This window comes from Micromys minutus (genome assembly GCF_963924665.1).
Source record: "Micromys minutus genome assembly, chromosome: X".
In the NCBI taxonomy this organism is placed as follows: Eukaryota; Metazoa; Chordata; class Mammalia; order Rodentia; family Muridae; genus Micromys; species Micromys minutus.
The window spans coordinates 127533403-127552445 of NC_137970.1; the positions used below are offsets into that span (position 1 = coordinate 127533403).

Sequence of the window (19043 nt, forward strand, 5' to 3'; positions counted from 1 at the left end):
TCAGTCTGTTTCTGAAAAGTGAGCACAGTTTCAGACATTTTTTTTGAAACCAACAACTCCTGTCTCCCACCTGGGATCCCGTGGGTCTTGTATGTAGAAAAACGTGTCTTGCATTGTTGGTAGAAGAAGTGGTGGGTCTGTGATCCTAGCATATGTATCTGACAAGACCAATATGGACAGTCCCCATATTTGTCTGGCTATTTTTTATAGTCATCTTTTGTCTGATCAAAGAGAAAGCAAGTAAAGAGATCATAATATTTAAATGGGATAACCAATACAGGGATGACAGCTATTTGGATCAGTTTTGGACATCCAGCCATTGAGCAGTTTTCTGGCCCTATTTGGAACGACTGTTATCTGTGGGAGTTTCTTGAACCTCGAATCTCCAGATATATGGGCTACCCTGAATAGAAACAAACAGCAAGGTGAGGATGAGAAGCCCATGTCTAATCCAGTGGTGTTGAATGCCACTGACAGGGGAAGTCTCATTTTCTGGGATTGGGGACAAGGTGGGTGGTCTCTACATCTTCTGGAGCTTAACAGAGCATGGTCCTGGTAAGGTCCAGTAACTGTATGACAACAGAAGAATGATGTTTAGTAACAGACTAGTTCTGGATGTCCCAGACTCAGGGGTTTACTTGAGGAGGTAGTGGAAGTCTGTGAGTCCCTGCAGCTGCCAACAGGTGGTTGTGGTTGAACCAAGTTGCAGGCATGGGTGCTGGAGTGGCAGCAGGGGTGGTGGTGGCACAAATGGTGGCGATCAGCTGCCTGGAAGACACAGTGGAGCTGGTGAAGGGAAGCTGGCAGCTGCAATGCTGGTCAGGAGGCCACTGCCACTCTGAAGAGGTGCCCAGGGCTGGGCTAGTCTTTAGGAAATCTAATCTTCCCATACAGGCCACCAGTGTAGTAAAATAGATTTCTCGGCTCATGCCTGGACAAAGCACACCAAACCAACACGATTCCACATGGAGAGGTTAAATAGAATGAGGAGACAGGCTGGGGTTGAGAGAAGAGAGCCTGAATAGCTTTTCTTCTTTTTGAGTTCTCTGAAAAATTTTTCTAGTATTACTTTTATAATCAAATCTGTAGTAAAGCAATTTATATTTTTATTATGCATCTTTCAAAAGGAAAAATGAAAACATGATTTAAGATGGAAAAATAATTTAATTTCATTTTAAACACATAACACATTCTCCAGCTCTTGAAATTTGTTGAGACAGATACCACACTTCCCCTATTAAGTCTTCTAGATCTTCAGTGAACTGGTTCAACCACAAAAAAGCTAAGAAAAGAAGATATGACTGTTACTGCTGAACTGTTTACATTCTTATCTATTATCTGCACAATGTTACTATATAATCATATCTATTCCAATGTGCTGTGTATTGTGTGTGTGTATGTGTACACATGTACATGTGCCCACAGATGTGGGCACATACACACACATGTGTACATGCATTTGGGAATGAATACTCTTGTGTAAATGTCTATAGAGGCCAGAGTTTGGTGTCAGGCGTCTTCTTCAATGATTCTTCAATTTTTTATGTGTATTCATGCATGTGTGTGTGGTGTATATGTACAAGTTCAAAGTTTAAGTTCTGTGAAAAGGCTTTGTCTAAAAAATAAAGCAGAGGGACTGGAGAGATAGTTAGGACTGGAGAGATGGTTAAGTTGATAAGAGTGTTTATTGCTATGCAAGCTTAAGGAGCAGAGTTCAAATTCCAGGACCCATGTAAAAAGACAGGCGTAATCATGCTCACCTATAACCCACAAAGTGCTGTAGGAGACAGAGACAGAAAGACTCCTGGACTTGTTGGTTGCTATCCTTCCCCAGATTCAGGGAGAGACACCGTCTCAACAGGAATAAGGTGGTGAGTTATACATATAGTATAACACCTCATATCCTCTTCTGGCCTCAGGCACATGTGTATAAACATATACATGTGCACAAACCACACACACATACCATACTCACACATATTAACATAAAGTACACACACCATACTTATAGTAAGGTTTAAAATTTGTGGTAGAGTATGATAACTTTATTAATTGAGCCATCTTTGAAGACCTTACATTTAGTTTTTAATAAAAATTTGGGCTAAAATGTACATCTTTTATAAGCTATTTTCCTTAATAGTGTTTCTTTTCTTAAAAAAATATTTATTTCATGTATGTGAGTACACTGTAGCTGTCTTCAGACACACCAGAAAAGGGCACCTGATCCCATTACAGATGGTTGTGAGCCATCATGTGGTTGCTGGGAATTGAACTCAGGACCTCTGGAAGAGCAGTCACTACTCTTAACTGCTGAGCCATCTCTCCAGTTCCATCTCAATATGTTTCTGCATAAATATCCTTTTACATAAACATGGAATCTATATAAATATGCAATGCTTTATTTCACCAGCTCAGACTGATGGACATTTAAATTTTCACTGTTGGCTTTTTCTCAACATTATAAACATGATACATTTCCATGCATATGTATGTTTGTATACTTGTTAGTGCCAATGAGTCCTCTTGGCTGCAAGCATTGCTTCCAAAGAACTGGATGATTTAGCAGGTTTCACAGGTAATGAACTGATTCATTACAGCTGCAGAAGTGATAAATAGAGGCATAAAGGATGAAGAAGGAGGCACAGAGAGGATTTGTAGTCCCTACTGTAAAATACCCTAACACGGAGTGTTACTGAGATTTTACTGTGTGTCCACTGTATGACTATAGTGTCCCTTTAGGACTACAGACTCAAGACTTCTTTATTTCTACAATGAAAATTTAACAAGTGTTTTAATTTGCCGGTTTTTTCACTCTTTTAAAAGAGATTTCTTTATTTTTATTTATTTATATGAGTACAATGCAGCTCTCTTCAGACACACATGAGAAGAGGCATCAGATCCCATTACAGATGGTTGTGAGCCACCACATGGTTACTGGGAATTGAACTCAGGACCTCTGGAAGAGCAGTCAGTGCTCTTAATCGCTGAGCCATGTCTCCAGCCCATTTTGCACTCTTTATCAAAGAAATTATGTATCTTCTGTATCTATCATTTTTTTAAATATTATTTTCACTAAACAATTTATCTCCGTTTAAGTTCTGCTTTCTTTTTAAATCATGTATGCCATATCTTTTATGTTTTTGTCAATGTCTCTTGTGGTTTGTGTTTCATTTATGTGAGTGTTTCCTTTCAGATTGTCACATTTTTTCTTAAGAAGAAACAAGATCTTCCTTACCACTCAATATCTGTTTGCTTTTAAGGAATAGAGCCACCATATGAAATACATGGAATCTTGCCATCCAGAATCTCTCTTGAAAAAAGACCTGTTGCCATAATTGCTCAGGACACTATAACTAGACAGCTTCTAGAGTTAACTTCTTCAGAGCATGCCTCTGCTGCAAAAGATAGCCCTTTACTTCTTTCTGCAGCCCTCATCCAATAATGTTCAAGTGGTGTTATGATGGTTTTTTCAGGATACTATAGGACAAATTTGATGGGGTTAGCCAAGGCTTGTTGGGACTTATAAGGAAGTTCACATCTTTTCCTCTGCCTTTTACAGGCATCAATACATAATTATAATATTCTGAATACCAAATTCCTGCCTCTCTATGTGCTTCTAGAATATCAAAACTATAGCATACCCTTTTCATAGCATTACAATTTCTACATCATTGTCCAATTCAAAGTCCAGAGTATCTGGGTAATCCTTGTTTTTTCTAGTCTTGGAATGTTTTTGCTTTGTTAAGTAATCAATGAACTAAAACCAAGTGATCTACCCCAATCACCATACCCTCTAAAAACAATGGCTCAGAAAATAGTAACCATCATAAATATTGCCATTTGGAAAGGGGGCAGCAAGAGACACAAAGGGGCAGGAAGAATTCTGGAATCCTACTAGGCAGACATTGATTAGATTAATATATTTGCATTCCAGGAGGACTTCTCTGGTCAAATGTTCATTGTCTATGAGGCTCTTCAGGTCTTTTATTCATTATGGCTGCCTCTTCAGCAACTGTTAAGAAACAATATACCCTCCTTAAAGATCTTCAAATCTGGTGGGCTAATGGAAGGTCAAAGTATTTAAATACTATTCACAATGGATGACTCATTTAATGCCAGCTTGTTTTTTTTTTTTTTTTTTTTTTTTCTTGTCAATACAGTTCTTTCAAAATCATAGCTAATAATTAGTGAATTTAGGAAGGATTTGACTTTTGACTCCATGTTTCTACTCACATCTAACTTAATCTTGAAAACTGGACAATCAATTCTCTAGCCTTATCTCTAAATATGCTTGGTTACTGTCAGGTTTCACCTTGTGCTCTGTCTCTTATTACACACTGCGGCTTTTTAAAAGGGCCTTTCAGAGTTTTTCTACTAGAGTGATTTTCCTTGAAACTCTCCCTTAATTTCAAATGAGCTGATGATAGGGAGCCTGAATGTTTTTATTCCCCCTACCCCTCATATTTCCTATCCTTATTGTATAGTAGCTTACGTGAGGCAGCAGAGGATGCTCATTAGTGCTATGGTGACAAAAAAAGCAAAAATAGCTGCTGGAGGTATAGAGCTCGTGATGAAATCTGACAGGTGATTTTTAAACTTGGTCATCCGTGGCGTATGGAGTCCTGTAAAAAGAGGATGTATATTTATTGAGGAGAAGTCAAGGTAATCAGATAGTTAGTTGTCTTGGTCTTAGAATTGCCTAGAATTTATAGCTTGTGCACTTGCTGTGCCTCTTCAAGCTAAAATAAAACACATTATTTTCGAAAGATATACTAATATGGATATCATTTTGTGTCATCAGTCAAATGGGAAAATTTTTGTTCATTTCAAATATCTGAAGGGCTACTTTGTGAAAGAGAAGCCTAAACTAATAAGACAATCTTAAAGTGTGTTGCCTAAAGTACGTTTGAAAGTATTAAAGGAGGCTAAATGAAGTTAATGTCCCCAGTTTTGAAAGAAGGCCATTGGCCTTGTGTATAGAAGAGGAAAGGATGAAGATAATTGAGAAAAAGAACGTTTGGGAAAGCCTGCTTGTGGTTGAAATTAAAGGGCAGGCACAAGGCCAGTGATTGGGTGAGAAGAAAAAAAAAGAAAGGTGGGAGGGACACAGGCCTCGTGAGAAGGCGTTCCGAGTAGCCGGGGAGCAGAGAGATCTCTGCCAAGCACGCAGAAAGTGTACCCCCCACAACCTCTTGGTTCAGGGAACCAGGAACCCTGCATTGGGCTGTCTGTTTCCAGCCGGCGGCCCTTGGGTGCAGAACAGGCTCTCAGGCACTCGGAAAGTGCGCCCCCCCCCCTCACTGATTCAGAGGAGCAGGAACCCTGGTTCGGAGTTGTATGTTTCCAGCCAGTGGCCCATGCATGCAGAAAAAGTGCTCATGCCATCTGCCACCATGAACAGCAGAGATCCAGGGACACAGTCCTGTGAGACAGTGCTCCAAGTAGCCAAGTAGCGGGAGAACAGAGAGGTCTGTGCCGAGCATGCAGAAAGTGCGCCCCCCCCTCAACCCTCAGCTTAGTTCAGGGAAGCAGGAACCCTGCTTTGGGCTGTCTGTTGTCAACCAGCGGCCTGTGCATACAGAATAGACACTCAGGCCATCTGCCACCAGGAACATGCGGACATCCATGGACACAGGACAGGTACAAGGGAGAGGCGAGAACCAATCACTGACAACAAGACCATAAATAAACACAGACAACAAGATGGCAAGGGGAAAGTGAAAGAACTTACCCCAGGGAAACCAAGACAACCTGGCAACACCAGAACCCAGCTCTCCCACCACAACAAACAGCGGAATGCTAAACACTCCAGAAAAAGAAGACTCAGACCTGAAATCATACCTCAAGATGATAATAGAGATCCTTAAACAAAAACAGGAGGAAAAGCATAAAGAATTAGAAGCTTTTAAAGAGGGAAAACCTTAGAACACAGAGGCAAAGGAGAAAATTTCCTGAACAGAACACCAATGGCTCATGCTCTAAGGTCAAAGATTGACAAATGGGACTTAACGAGATTGCAAAGTTTCTGTAAGGCTAAGGACACTGTCAAAAAAACAAATCGGCAGCCAACAGATTGGGAAAAGATCTTTACCAACCCCACATCTGATAGAGGCCCAATATCCAAGGTATACAAAGAACTCAAGAAGTTAGACACCAGAGAATCAAACAATCCTATTAAAAAATGGGGTACAGAGTTAAACAAAAAGTTCTCAATTGAGGAATATCGAATGACTGAGAAACATCTAAGGAAGTGCTCAACATCCTTAGCCATCAGGGAAATGCAAATCAAAACAACACTGAGATTCCACCTTACACCAGTCAGAATGGCTAAGATCAAAAATTCAGATGACATCAGATGATGGTGAGGATGTGGAGAAAGAAGAACACTCCTCCACTGTTGGTGGGGTTGTAAACTGGTACAACCACTCTGGAAATCAGTCTGGCGATTCCTCAGAAAAATGGACATAGTCCTACCTAAAGACCCAGTTATTCCACTTCTGGGTATATACCCCAGAGAAGCTCCAACATACAACAAAGACACATGCACCACAATGTTCATAGCAGCCCTATTATAATAGCCAGAAGCTGGAAAGAACCCAGATGTCCCTCAGTAGATGAATGGACACAAAATTTGTGGTATATTTACACAATGGAGTACTACTCAGCTATCAGAAACAATGACTTATTTCATATGGAAAAACAAAAGACCTAGAATAGCGAAATCCATGCTCAACAACAAGAAAATATCTGTGGGAATCACTATTCCTGACCTCAAGCTATCTTACAAGGCAATTGTGCTGAAAACTGCATGGTACAGGTACAGAAATAGGCATGTGGATCAATGGAATAGAATAGAAGATCCAGAAATGAGCCCTCACATATATGGTCACCTGATTTTTGACAAAGGAGCCGTAAACATTCAATGGAAAAAGGACAGCCTGTTCAACAAATGGTGCTGGTCCAACTGGCACTCAACATGCAAAAGAATGAAAATAGACCCTTTCTTAACTCCTTGTACAAAGCTCAAGTGTAAGTGGATCAAAGATCTCCACATTAAACCAGATACACTGAAACTATTAGATGAGAAAGTAGGGAAAACTTTAGAACATATAGGCACAGGAGAAAATTTTCTGAACAAAACACCAATGGCTCAAGCTCTAAGGTCAAAGATCAACAAATGGGACTTAATGAGATTGCAAAGTTTCTGTAAGGCTAAGGACATTGTCAAGAAAACAAAACGGCAGCCAACAGAATGGGAAAAGATTTTTACCAACTCCACATCAGATAGAGGCCTAATATCTAAGGTATACAAGGAACTCAAAAAGCTAGACACCAGAGAATCAAATAACCCTATTAAAAAATGGGGTAAAGAGCTAAACAAAATGTTCTCAGTTGAGGAATATCGAATGGCTGAGAAATATCTGAGGAAGTGCTCGACATCCTTAGCCATCAGGGAAATGCAAATCAAAACAACCCTGAGATTCCACCTCACACCATTCAGATTGGCCAAGATCCAAAACTCAGAGGACAACAGATGCCGGCGAGGCTGCGGAGAAAGAGGAACCTGTTGGGATTCTGTAAACCCCACCTCTCAGTTACCTAGCAACAGCCAGGTATACCCCACCCCTCAATTACCCAGCAGTGGCCAGGTATGCTCCGCCCCAGTGACCTGACACTATAAAAGGAGCTGCTTGACCCCTCCTCTCTCTCTTGGTCTCTCCTGCCCTTGTGCTCTTGCAGCCTCCCTCTTCTCTTCCCTTCCCCCCTCTCTCCCACGTGCTCATGGCCGGCCTCTACTCCTCTACTTCTCTCTCTCTCTGCCTCTACCACCCTCTTAACTCTCCCATGACCTGAATAAACTCTATTCCGTACTATACTGTTGTGTGGCTGGTCCCTCAGGGAAGGGATTCCCAACATGGACCCCTCAGAGGCATCTCCCTTGCCCTCAGGCCTCGCCGCACCTCCGTGGGCCATATGCCCCCCACTCTCTTCATCCTTCCCCTAACATTGGTGCCGTGACTCGGATCGTTATCCTTCCCCTAACATTGGTGCCGTGACTCGGATCGTTAACCTTTCACAACATTGGTGCCCTGTGACTTTTCCTTTCATTCGTGCCCCGTCATCTTTTCCTTACAGAACCCTTCTCCACTGTTGGTGGGGTTGCAAACTAATACAACCACTCTGGAAATCAGTCTGCCGATACCTCAGAAAATTGGACATAATACTACCTGAAGACCCAGCTATTCCACTTCTGGGCATATACCCCAGAGACACCTTAGTACACAACAAAGATATATGCACCACAATGTTCATAGCAGCTCTATTTATAATAGCCAGAAGCTGGAAAGAACCCAGATGTCCTTCAGAAGATGAATGGATAAAAAAATTGTGGTACATTTACACAATGGAGTACTACTCAGCTATCAGAAACAATGGTCTAATGTAATTCTCAAGAAAATGGCTACATCTAGAGAATATTATTCTGAGTGAGATAACCCAGTCACAAAAGAACAGACATAATATGCAGTCACTGATATTGGGATGCTAACCCCAGAGGCTCGCACTGCTCCAAAAACAACTCACAGACTGTATGAAGTCCAAGAAATAAAGAAAAGAAAACAAAACAAAACAAAAAAATCTTTATATAACAAGAAAACTTTGACTATTTCCATGTTACATTTTGTTTTACATGTACTTTATGCTCATTGTAACTATTAAGTTTTCAATGCGTACTATCAAACCTTAAAATATCAAGTACTGACTAAAAAATATATTCATACAGTTTTATGTAAAAATTATTTTAAAATCTGAAAAAAAAGTACTGACAAAAATGTATTGTATAATTTTATGCAAAAAATGCTTAAAATCTGTACATTTATCTTTGTTTTGTAAAATAAAGATGTCAAAAAAAGAAACAATGACTTTATGAAATTCTTAAGAAAATGGATGTATCTAGAGAATATCATCCTGAGTGAGATAACCCAGTCACAAAAGAACAGACAAAATATGCAGTCACTGATAATTGGAGACTAACCTCAGAAAGCTCTAAACACCCCAGAAACAATTCACAGACTATATGAAGTTCAAGAAAAAACAAAGGCCAAAAAAAAAAAAAAAAAAAAAGAAAGAAAAACTATTATGCTTAATCTTTATACATCAAGAAAACTTTGACTTTTTTCAGGTTACATCTTGTATTACATGTACTTTATGCTCACTGTAACTAGTAAGATTTTAATGCACACTATCAAACCTTAAAAAAATCAAGTACTTTTTTGCATATATGCTTAAATTTGTATACTTTTATGCATATATGCTTAAAATCTGTATATTTTATTTGTTTTTTAAATAAAGTTGTTCAATTAAAAAAAAAAACAAGGTATGGATGGGGTTTGTGTCCTATTTGAGGGCATAGCACAGAAACACTCAGCAATGCACAGCTGCCTTAAATTTTATAGGATCATTTTATACAGCAGGGTTTCTCTTTTTCACAGATCCTCATTAAAAATCTTATTAAACTAAAATAAATAATAACTGGAGAGAACATACACTAGTAGTTTGACAGCACACCTGAGAGCTCTAGCACAAAAAGAAGTAAATACACCCAAGAGGTGTAGAAGAAAGGAACTAATCAAACTCAGGTGTGAAACCAAACAAGTAGAAACAAAGAGAACATCAGAAGGAATCAAGAAAGCCAGGAACTGGTTCTTTGAGAAAATCAACAATATAGGATAAACCCTTAGTCAGACTAACAAGAGAGCACAGAGAGAGTATCCAAATTATCATAATCAGTAATGAAAGGGAGATAAAACAACAAAAACTGAGGGAATTTAAAAAATAAACAGATCCTATTACAAAAGCTTTTACTTGGCACTCAGACAACCCTCCACCAGGAACAGCAGTGAGCCAGCAGTGAGCCAGCATGCAGTTCCCCTATTCCCCCTCCCCCTCAGATTGCTCCTGGGAACCAGTAACCCTGCATCGGGCTATTCCCAGCAGGACAACAAGGAGTGAGAAACCAAACTCAGACCACCCGCTACCAGGAACAGCAGTGAGCCAGCTGTGAGCCAGGGACATAGGTCTGGAACAGCAGTGAACCAGCTGTGAGCCGCCAGTGAGCCAGTGGTGATCCAGCAGTGATCCAGGGACACAAGACTGACAACAAGATGGCAAGAGGAAAGGGAAAGAAGGTACCCCAGGGAAACCAAGACAAACTGGAAACACCAGTACCCAGCTCTCCCATCACAGCAAACAGCAGAATGCCAAACACACCAGAAAAAGAAGACACAGACCTAAAATCATACCTCAAGACACTGATAGAGATCCTTAAACAAGAACGGGAGGAAAAGCATAAAGAATCAGAAGCTTTTAAAGAGGAAACAAGAAAAACACTCAAAGAACTCAAAGAACTAGAGGAAAACAGAACCAAAGACATGAAGGAATGGAAGAAGGAATTTAAAACAGAAATTGACACAATAAAGAAACACAAAAAGAGATCACCCTAGAGGTAGAACATATAAAAAAGAAATCAGGAGTCACAGATGCAAGCATTTCCACTAGACTACAAGAGATGGAAGAGGGAATCTCGGGGGCCGAAGACAACATTGAAAACATAGACAAAACAGTCAGAGAAGATGCCGAAATCAAAGAGCTCGTAACCCAAAATGTCCAGGAGATCCAGGACACAATGAAAAGACCAAACCTAAGGATAATAGGAATAAAAGAGGGCAAAGAATATCAACTCAGAGGCACAGTAAATATCTTCACCAAAATCATAGAAGAAAACTTCCCTACCCTTAAGAATGAGATGACCATGAGCATAAAACAAGCTTACAGAACTCCAAATAGAGTGGAACAGAAAAGAAACTCCTCCTGATACATAATAGTCAAAACACCAAGTGCCCAAAGTAAAGAAAAAATATTAAAAGCAGTAAGGGAAAAAGGACATGTAACAAATAAAGGCAGACCAATCAGAATCACACTGGATTTCTCAACAGAGACTCTGAAAACTAGAAGAGCTTGGACAGACCTCATGCAGACGCTAAGAGAGCACAAGTGCCAGCCCAAGCTGCTATACCCAGCAAAACTATCAATCACCATAAAGGAAGAGAGGAAGATATTTAAAGACAAATCTAAATTTACACAATATCTGACCACAAACCCAGCACTACAACGAATTATAGGTGGAAAACCCAATACAATGAGGGGAACTACATCCTAGTAAAAACAAGAAAACTCCTAAGCAAGAAAACCAAAAGAAGAAAGAGACACAGACACAACTCAACCTACAGAAGCAATAATAGCAGGAAACAGAAACCACTATTCCTTGATATCTATTAACATAAATGGACTCAACTTCCCAATAAAAAGACATAGGCTATCAGACTGGATACATAAAGAAAACCCAGCAATTTGTTGCATACAAGAAACTCATCTCAGAGGCAAAGACAGACACTATCACAGAGTAAAAGGGTGGGAAAAAACCTTCCAAGCAAATGGCCCTAAGAAGTAAGCTGGAGTGGCCATTCTAATATCAAATAAAGTAGATTTTTAACCAAAAGTTATCAAAAAAATAAGGAAGGACACTTTTTACTCATTACAGGGGACATTTGTCAGGAGGAACTCTCAATCCTTAATATATGCTCCAAAGATAAAAGCACCGATATTCATAAAAAAACCCTAATAAAGCTCAAAAAATACATTGAACCCCACAAAATAATAGTGGGACACCTCAATAACCCACTCTCACCAATGGACAGATCAGGGAAACAAGAACTGAACAAGGATACTGTAAAACTAGCAGAAATTATAAACCAACTGGAATTAATAGATATCTACAAAACATATCATCCTAAAAAAAAAAAAAAAAAAAGAATACAACTTCTTCTCAGAACCTCATGGCACCTTCTCAAATATTGACCACATAATTGGTCACAAAACGAGCCTCAATAGATATAAGAAGACTGAAATACTCCCATGCCTCCTCTCAGATCACCATGGTCTAAGGCTGGTCTTTAACAACAACAACGACAACAACAAAAAGCCCACATACACATGGAAACTAAACAAGACTCTGTTAAACCATAGCAGGGTCAAAGAAGAAATAAAGAAAGAAATTAAGGATTTTCTAGAATACAATGAAAACGAAAACACAACATACCCAAATCTATGGGATACAATGAAAGCAGTACTGAGAGGAAAACTCATAGCTCTGAGTGCTTCCAAAAAGAAACTGAAGAGAGCATACATCAGCAACTTGACAGCACAGTTGAACGATCTAGAATCAAAGGAAGCAGATACACATAAAGGAGTAAACAGTAAGAAATATTCAAACTTAGGGCAGAAGTTGACAAAATATAAACAAAAAGAACCATTGAAAGAATCAACAAAACCAAGAGCTGGTTCTTTGAGAAAATTAACAAGATTGATAAACCCTTAGCGAGACTAATTAGAGGGCAAAGAGAGAGTATCCAAATTAACAAAATCAGAAAGGAAATTGGATAAATAACAACTGAAACTGAGGAAATTCAAGAAATCATCAGATCATACTACAAAAGCCTATACTCAACAAAGCTGGAAAATCTGGAAGAAAAGGATGAATTCCTCGACAGATACAAAATACTAAAGTTAAATCAGGACCAGGTAAACCATCTAAATAATCCCATAACACCTAAAGAAATAGAAGCAGCCATCAAAAGCTTCCCAACCAAAAAAAAAAAAACCCCAGTCCAGATGGGTTTAGTGCAGAATTTTATCAGACATTTATTGACGACATAATACCGATACTCTCCAAACTATTCCACAAAATAGAATCAGATGGAAAACTACCTAACTCATTTTTTGAGGCTACAATAACCCTCATTCCTAAACCACACAGAGACCCTACAAAGAAAGAGAACCTCAGACCAATCTCACTTATGAACATTGATGCAAAAATACTCAACAAAATCCTTGCAAACCAAGAACACATCAAAACGATCATTCACCATGATCAATAGGCTTCATCCCTGGCATGCAGGGATGGTTTAACATACGGAAATCCATCAATGTAATCCACCATATAAACAAACTCAAAGAAAAAAACCACATGGTTATCTCACTAGATGCTGAGAAAGCATTTGACAAAATTCAACACCCTTTCATGTTAAAGTTCTTGGAAAGAACAGGAATCCAAGACCCATACCTAAACACAATAAAAGCAATATACAGCAAACCAACAGCCAACATCAATCTTAATGGTGGGAAACTTGAAGCAATCCCACTAAAATCAGGGACTTGAAAGGCGGCCCTTTCTCCCACTACCTATTCAATATATTACTGGAAGTCCTGGTCCAAGCAATTAGACAGCAAAATAAAATCATAGGGATACAAATTGGAAATGAAGAAGTAAAAACATCACTATTTGCAGATGACATGTTAGTGTACTTAAGCGACATTACAAATTCTACCAGAGAACTCCTACAGCTGATAAACAAGTTCAGCAAAGTGGCCAGATATAAAATTAACTCAAACAAATCAGTAGCCTTCCTATATTCAAAGGAAAAACATGTGGAGAAAGAAATTATGGAAAAGATATCCTTCACAATATCACAAAAACTATGAAATACCTTGGTGTGACTCTAACTAAACAAGTGAAGGACCTGTATGACAAGAACTTCAAACCTCTAAAGAGGGAAATCAAGGAAGATCTCAGAAAATGGAAAGATCTTCCATGCTCATGGATTGGAAGGATCAATATTGTAAAAATGGCCATCTTAGCAAAAGCAAGATTTATTGCAATTTCCACCAAAAATCCAACCCAGTTCTTTACTGAATTGGAAAAAAAAATGCACAATTTCATTTGGAATAACAAAAACCTAGAATAGTGAAATCTATCCTCAACAACAAGAAAACATCTGGGGGAATCACTATCCCTGACCTCAAGCTATATTACAAGGCAATTGTGCTGAAAACTGCATGGTACTGGTACAGAAATAGGTACATGGATCAATGGAATAGAATAGAAGATCCAGAAATGAGCCCTCACATATATGGTCACCTGATTTTTGACAATTGAGCTGTAGACATTCAATGGAAAAAGAACAGCCTATTCAACAAATGGTCTTGGTCCAACTGGCACTCAGCATGCAGAAGAATGAAAACACACCCTTTCTTATCTCCTTGTATAAAGCCCAAGTGCAAGTGGATCAAAGATCTTCACATTAAACCAGGTACACTGAAACTATTAGATGAGAAAGTAGGGAAAACCTTAGAACTCATAGGCATAGGAGAAAATTTCCTAAACAGAACACCAATAGCTGGAGCTCTAAGGTCAAATATTGACAAATGGGACTTACTGAGATTGCAAAGTTTCTGTAAGGCTAAAAACAGTATTATGAAAACAAAAAGGCAGCCAACGGAGTGGGAAAAGATATTTACCAATCCCACATCAGATAGATGCCTAATATCCAAGGTATACAAAGAACTCAAAAAGCGAGATACCAGAGAATCAAACAACCCTATTAAAAAATGAGGTACAGACTTAAACAAAAATTTCTCAATTGAGGAATATCGAATGGCTGAGAAATATCTAAGGAAGTGCTCGACATACTTAGCCATCAGGAAAATGCAAATCAAAACAACCCTGAGATTCCACCTCACACCAGTCAGATTGGCCAAGATCCAAAACTCAGATGACTACAGATGCTGGTGAGGTTATGGAGAAAGAGTTACACTTCTCCACTGCTGGTGGGGTTGTGAAGTGGTATAACCACTCTGGAAATCAGTGTGGCGGTTCCTCAGAAAATTGGACATAGTACTACCTGAAGACCCAGTTATTCCACTTCTGGGCATTTACCCCAGAGAACCTCCAACATACAACAAAGACACATGCACCACAATGTTCATAGCAGCCCTATTTATAATAGCCAGAAGCTGGAAAGAACCCAGATGTCCTTCAGTAGATGAATGGATATAAAAATTGTGGTACATTTACACAATGGAGTACTACTCAGCTATCAGAAACAATGGTCTAATGTAATTCTCAAGAAAATGGATGCATCTAGAGAATATCATCCTGAGTGAGATAACCCAGTCACAAAAGAACAGACATAATATGCAGTCACTGATAATGGGATACTAACCCCAGAAAGCTCTGAACACTCCAGAAACAACCAACAGACTGTGTGAAGATCAAGAAAAAAAGGAAAAAAAAAGAATATATTTTAATTAAAATAGAACTGTATCACATCCCCCTTTCCTTCCTACAGCCCCTCCCAGTTTCTCTCCTATCTCCTCAAATTAGTTACCTCTTTTCCTATATTATTGTTACATATATACATATGTGTATGTATATGTACCCACAAATACTTAATTACAACCTTATAAAATGTATTTGTATACTTTTATGCAAAAATGCTTAAAAATATGCACATTTATCTTCGTTTTTTAAAATAAAGTTAAAAAAATCAAGTACTGACAAAAATGCATTGGTATACTTTTATGCAAAAATGCTTAAAATCTGTACATTTATCTTTGTTTTTTTAAAATAAAGTTGTTCAATCAAAAAAAGGAGCTCTATTCTAACACCATTATTTCTACATTTTTGAAGTCAATGACCTCATATTGTTGTACTATTTTGTTGTATTTTAATTTGTTTCTTTTTGTTATTATCATAATATTTAGTTACCCATGATTAATACTGTTTTATGATAATTTTACCATTCAAATGATTAAACTTGTTCACTATTTCTAGAAAATAAAAAATAAAGACTTTTAGAAATAAAAAAAAAGCCTTTACTCAACAAAACTGAAAAATCTGGATGAAATGGACAAATATCTAGACATATACCAGGTACCAAAGTTAAATCAGGTCAGATAAACCACCCAAACAGTCCCATAACCTCTAAAGAAATAGAAGCAGTCATCAGAAGCCTCCCAAGCAAAAAAAAAAAAAAAAAAAAAAAAAAAAAAAAAAAAAAAAGCCCAGGACCAGATTGGTTTAGTGCAGAATTCTATCAGACCTTCATAGAAAACCCAATACCAATACTCTCCAAACTATTCCACAAAATACAAACAGAATTTTTTTTACCCAATTTGTTCTTCAAAGCCATATTTACACTGATACCTAAACCACACAAAGACACAATAAAGATTGAATACTTCAAATGAATTTCCCTTACAAATCAGTGCAATAATACTCAATAAATTCTTGAAAACTGAATTGAAGAACATATCAAACTGATCATCCATCATGATCAAGTAGGCTTCATCTCAGGGATACAGGAATGGTTCAATATATGGAAATCCATCAACATAATCCAGTATATAAACAAAATCAAATGGAAAAAAACCCACATGATCATCTCATTAGATGCTGAGAAAGCATTTGACAAAATTCAACACCCCTTCATGTTAAAAATCTTGGAAAGGCCCATACCTAAACACAGTCAAAGCAATATAGAGAAAACCAGTAGTCAACATCAAACTAAATGGAGAGAAACTTGGTGCAATCCCATTAAATCAATTACTAGACAAAGCTGAACACTCATTACCTTTTCAATATAGTACTCTAAGTCCTAGCCAGAGCAATTAGACATCAAAAGGAGGTCAAAGGGATACAAACTGGAAAGGAAGAAGTCAAAAGAGGAAGACCATATGTGGATCCCAGGCATTGAAACAAGAAGCTGTAACACTGTAGTTGCCTTGGAGATCCCAAGACGTTCAAGATGTCAAAGTCATGGGCTATCTGCTGAGGAAAGTTGCTAATGGAGTGGAATCAGCCCAAGAGAAATAAGTTGTTTCAATCAACAAAGATAAAAAAGGAGTTGGAGATCTGAAGACTGTGTTGACATCATATATGGAGATGCAGTGTTTGGAGCTTGCCCAACTGATTTCTTGTCTTGCTTTGGGGATTACAGTTAAGTGACCATATGAAGAAGAGACTTTGAACTTAGGATTTTTAACATTGTTTAGAATATGTGATGGTTTGCGTATGCTCATCCCAGGGAGTGGCACTATTAGAAGGTATGGCCTTGTTGGAAGATATGTGTCACTGTGGGGTGGGCTTGAAGATTCTCCTCCTAGCTGCCTGAGAATGCCCAGCCTAGCCTCGGTTTCCTTTGGATGAAGATGTAAAACTCTCAGCTTCTCATGCACCATGCCTGCCTGGATGCTACTATGTTCCCACCTTGATGTTATTGTTCTGAACCTCTGAACTTGTAAGCCAGATCCAATTAAATCTTGTCCTCATAAGAGTTGCTTTGGTCATGGTGTCTGTTCACAACAGTAAAACCCTAACTACAGTGGGAGGGTTTACCAGCACAATCATTTATAGAACTGGAACTCTGGAAAAGATCAGATCATATCAGTTTGCATACGTCTGATGGAAATGGAGCTTTGAGGGATTTCCACTCTGGGTCAGTTGACCATCACCTTAAAAAAAAAAAAAGTTTTGTTTTTTTTTTTTTTTTTGAAACCTTCCTCTATTTCACCTGGAACAATTTTAATTGTTATCTTGTCCTTGGGGAACATTTGCCAAAACAGCATGAAAGCAGTTTTTTTTTTTTTTCTGACCTGACACTTGAGTCTCTTGTCTTTCGAAGTCAGAAGCATTCTTCCTAATAGCAAATACACCCATTGCACCTGATTTCAATTCTGTTTTTTCTTTCACTTCAAAGGTAAGTAAAGGTGAAGAAGGAGTAGCTGTCTCTAATAAGAGACAAACCAAAGGGCACAAGAGCAGTCCTATGCAGAACAGCTTCAGAGGCTTCATGAATTCTTGTTTTGTCTGAAATTCAGAACAGAGTCTCATTCAACTTATATTGCAAAAACCTTCCCAGTTGCTACACACAATGGTAATTCATTGATTTATGCCAGTGAATCTTGAATATAGTCTGTGGGTTCATCAAAACAATAAAACTCCAGTAAAACTATGTGCTTGCTGGGTACCATTCGAGTTTATTTTTTCACTTTTGAATCCTACATCTTATTTGTCAGAGTAATCCTGTTAGCTTTATGAACTTTACACAACCTTTCATCATCATCTTTTTTTTTTTTACTTTCTTTCAGCTTTTTCTACAGTAAGCAAGCAGTTCTTGTAAGTAGTAGTCAGATTAGGTCTCTGATTTCATGTCCTACTAAGCTTTACTTGATCACTGTGATTCAGGTCCATGTCTTGTCCTTTCCTTGGAACTGTTTCACTTCTATCCCTGCTTCAAAGAATTCTCCCCAACCCAGACATGTATTTTCATGTCCTCTTACTTCACATGTTTGAAGTGCTCAAATGTCTTTTTCTTGAGGTAGATTTCCTTAAGACCCCTTTATAAAAGTTGTAGCACTTTCAAACAAACCACCTAGTCATTTTATTGCTTCAGTTTTCATCATCAACTTCATCAAATCTATTTAATTTACTTCATTATTTGTTTAATTCTGTGGTTCTTTGAACTATGGCATGTTTTTCATGAGTACAGAGGTTTACTTTTTTTCTGTTTTGTTTACTATTGAACATTACCTATGACATATCCAGGTATTTAATATTTTTATTTTAATCTATTTACTATTGTGTATGTTTTGGAACATACACACCATTAAGTGCACATGAGGCTAACTTTTGGGGATGAGCCCATTCTCTCCTTTTATTTTGGCATCCAGGGATTAAACTCAGGTTGTTAATCTTCTGAGGTAAGTGCTTTTATTTGCAGAGCCCTCTTTCCATTCCAATCAGCTTTTTAAGGTAAATTAATGGTGGATGTCTCTAATGAATGAGGAATAGTCATGATTATAAATGATCTAATGGTCATTCACTTTTCATTTTAATATCCAACAGGTAAAAGGCTGAAAAAACTAAAATTCTACCTTTCCCAACTAGCCAAACTTGTTCTAAAAACCTGTATTAGCCTTGGAAGGCATCACTCCTGGCAAGAAAAGCCTTGATGATGTTTAGATGACCTAACATGACAGCTAATCTTATTCAAAATAGGAGAAAGAACAGCTTCTCTGTATCTCAGCAAGAAGTCAGTCACTGGTGGAACTGAAAGCTGTGATATCAGTGGTGCAAATATAACCAT

General features: G+C 38.2%; 1 protein-coding gene across 1 annotated transcript; it reads right to left on the reverse strand.

Annotated features, from left to right (window-relative positions):
* Positions 1–3956: 3956 nt before the first annotated feature.
* On the reverse strand, positions 3957–17749 carry SMIM9 (small integral membrane protein 9; the record flags this gene model as incomplete). Its single annotated transcript, XM_080909977.1, has 3 exons — positions 3957–4001; positions 4510–4622; positions 17551–17749. The coding sequence occupies 3 exons, from the start codon at positions 17747–17749 to the stop codon at positions 3957–3959; spliced, it is 357 nt and encodes a 118-aa protein (XP_080766103.1).
* Between the last annotated feature and the right edge of the window lie 1294 nt (positions 17750–19043).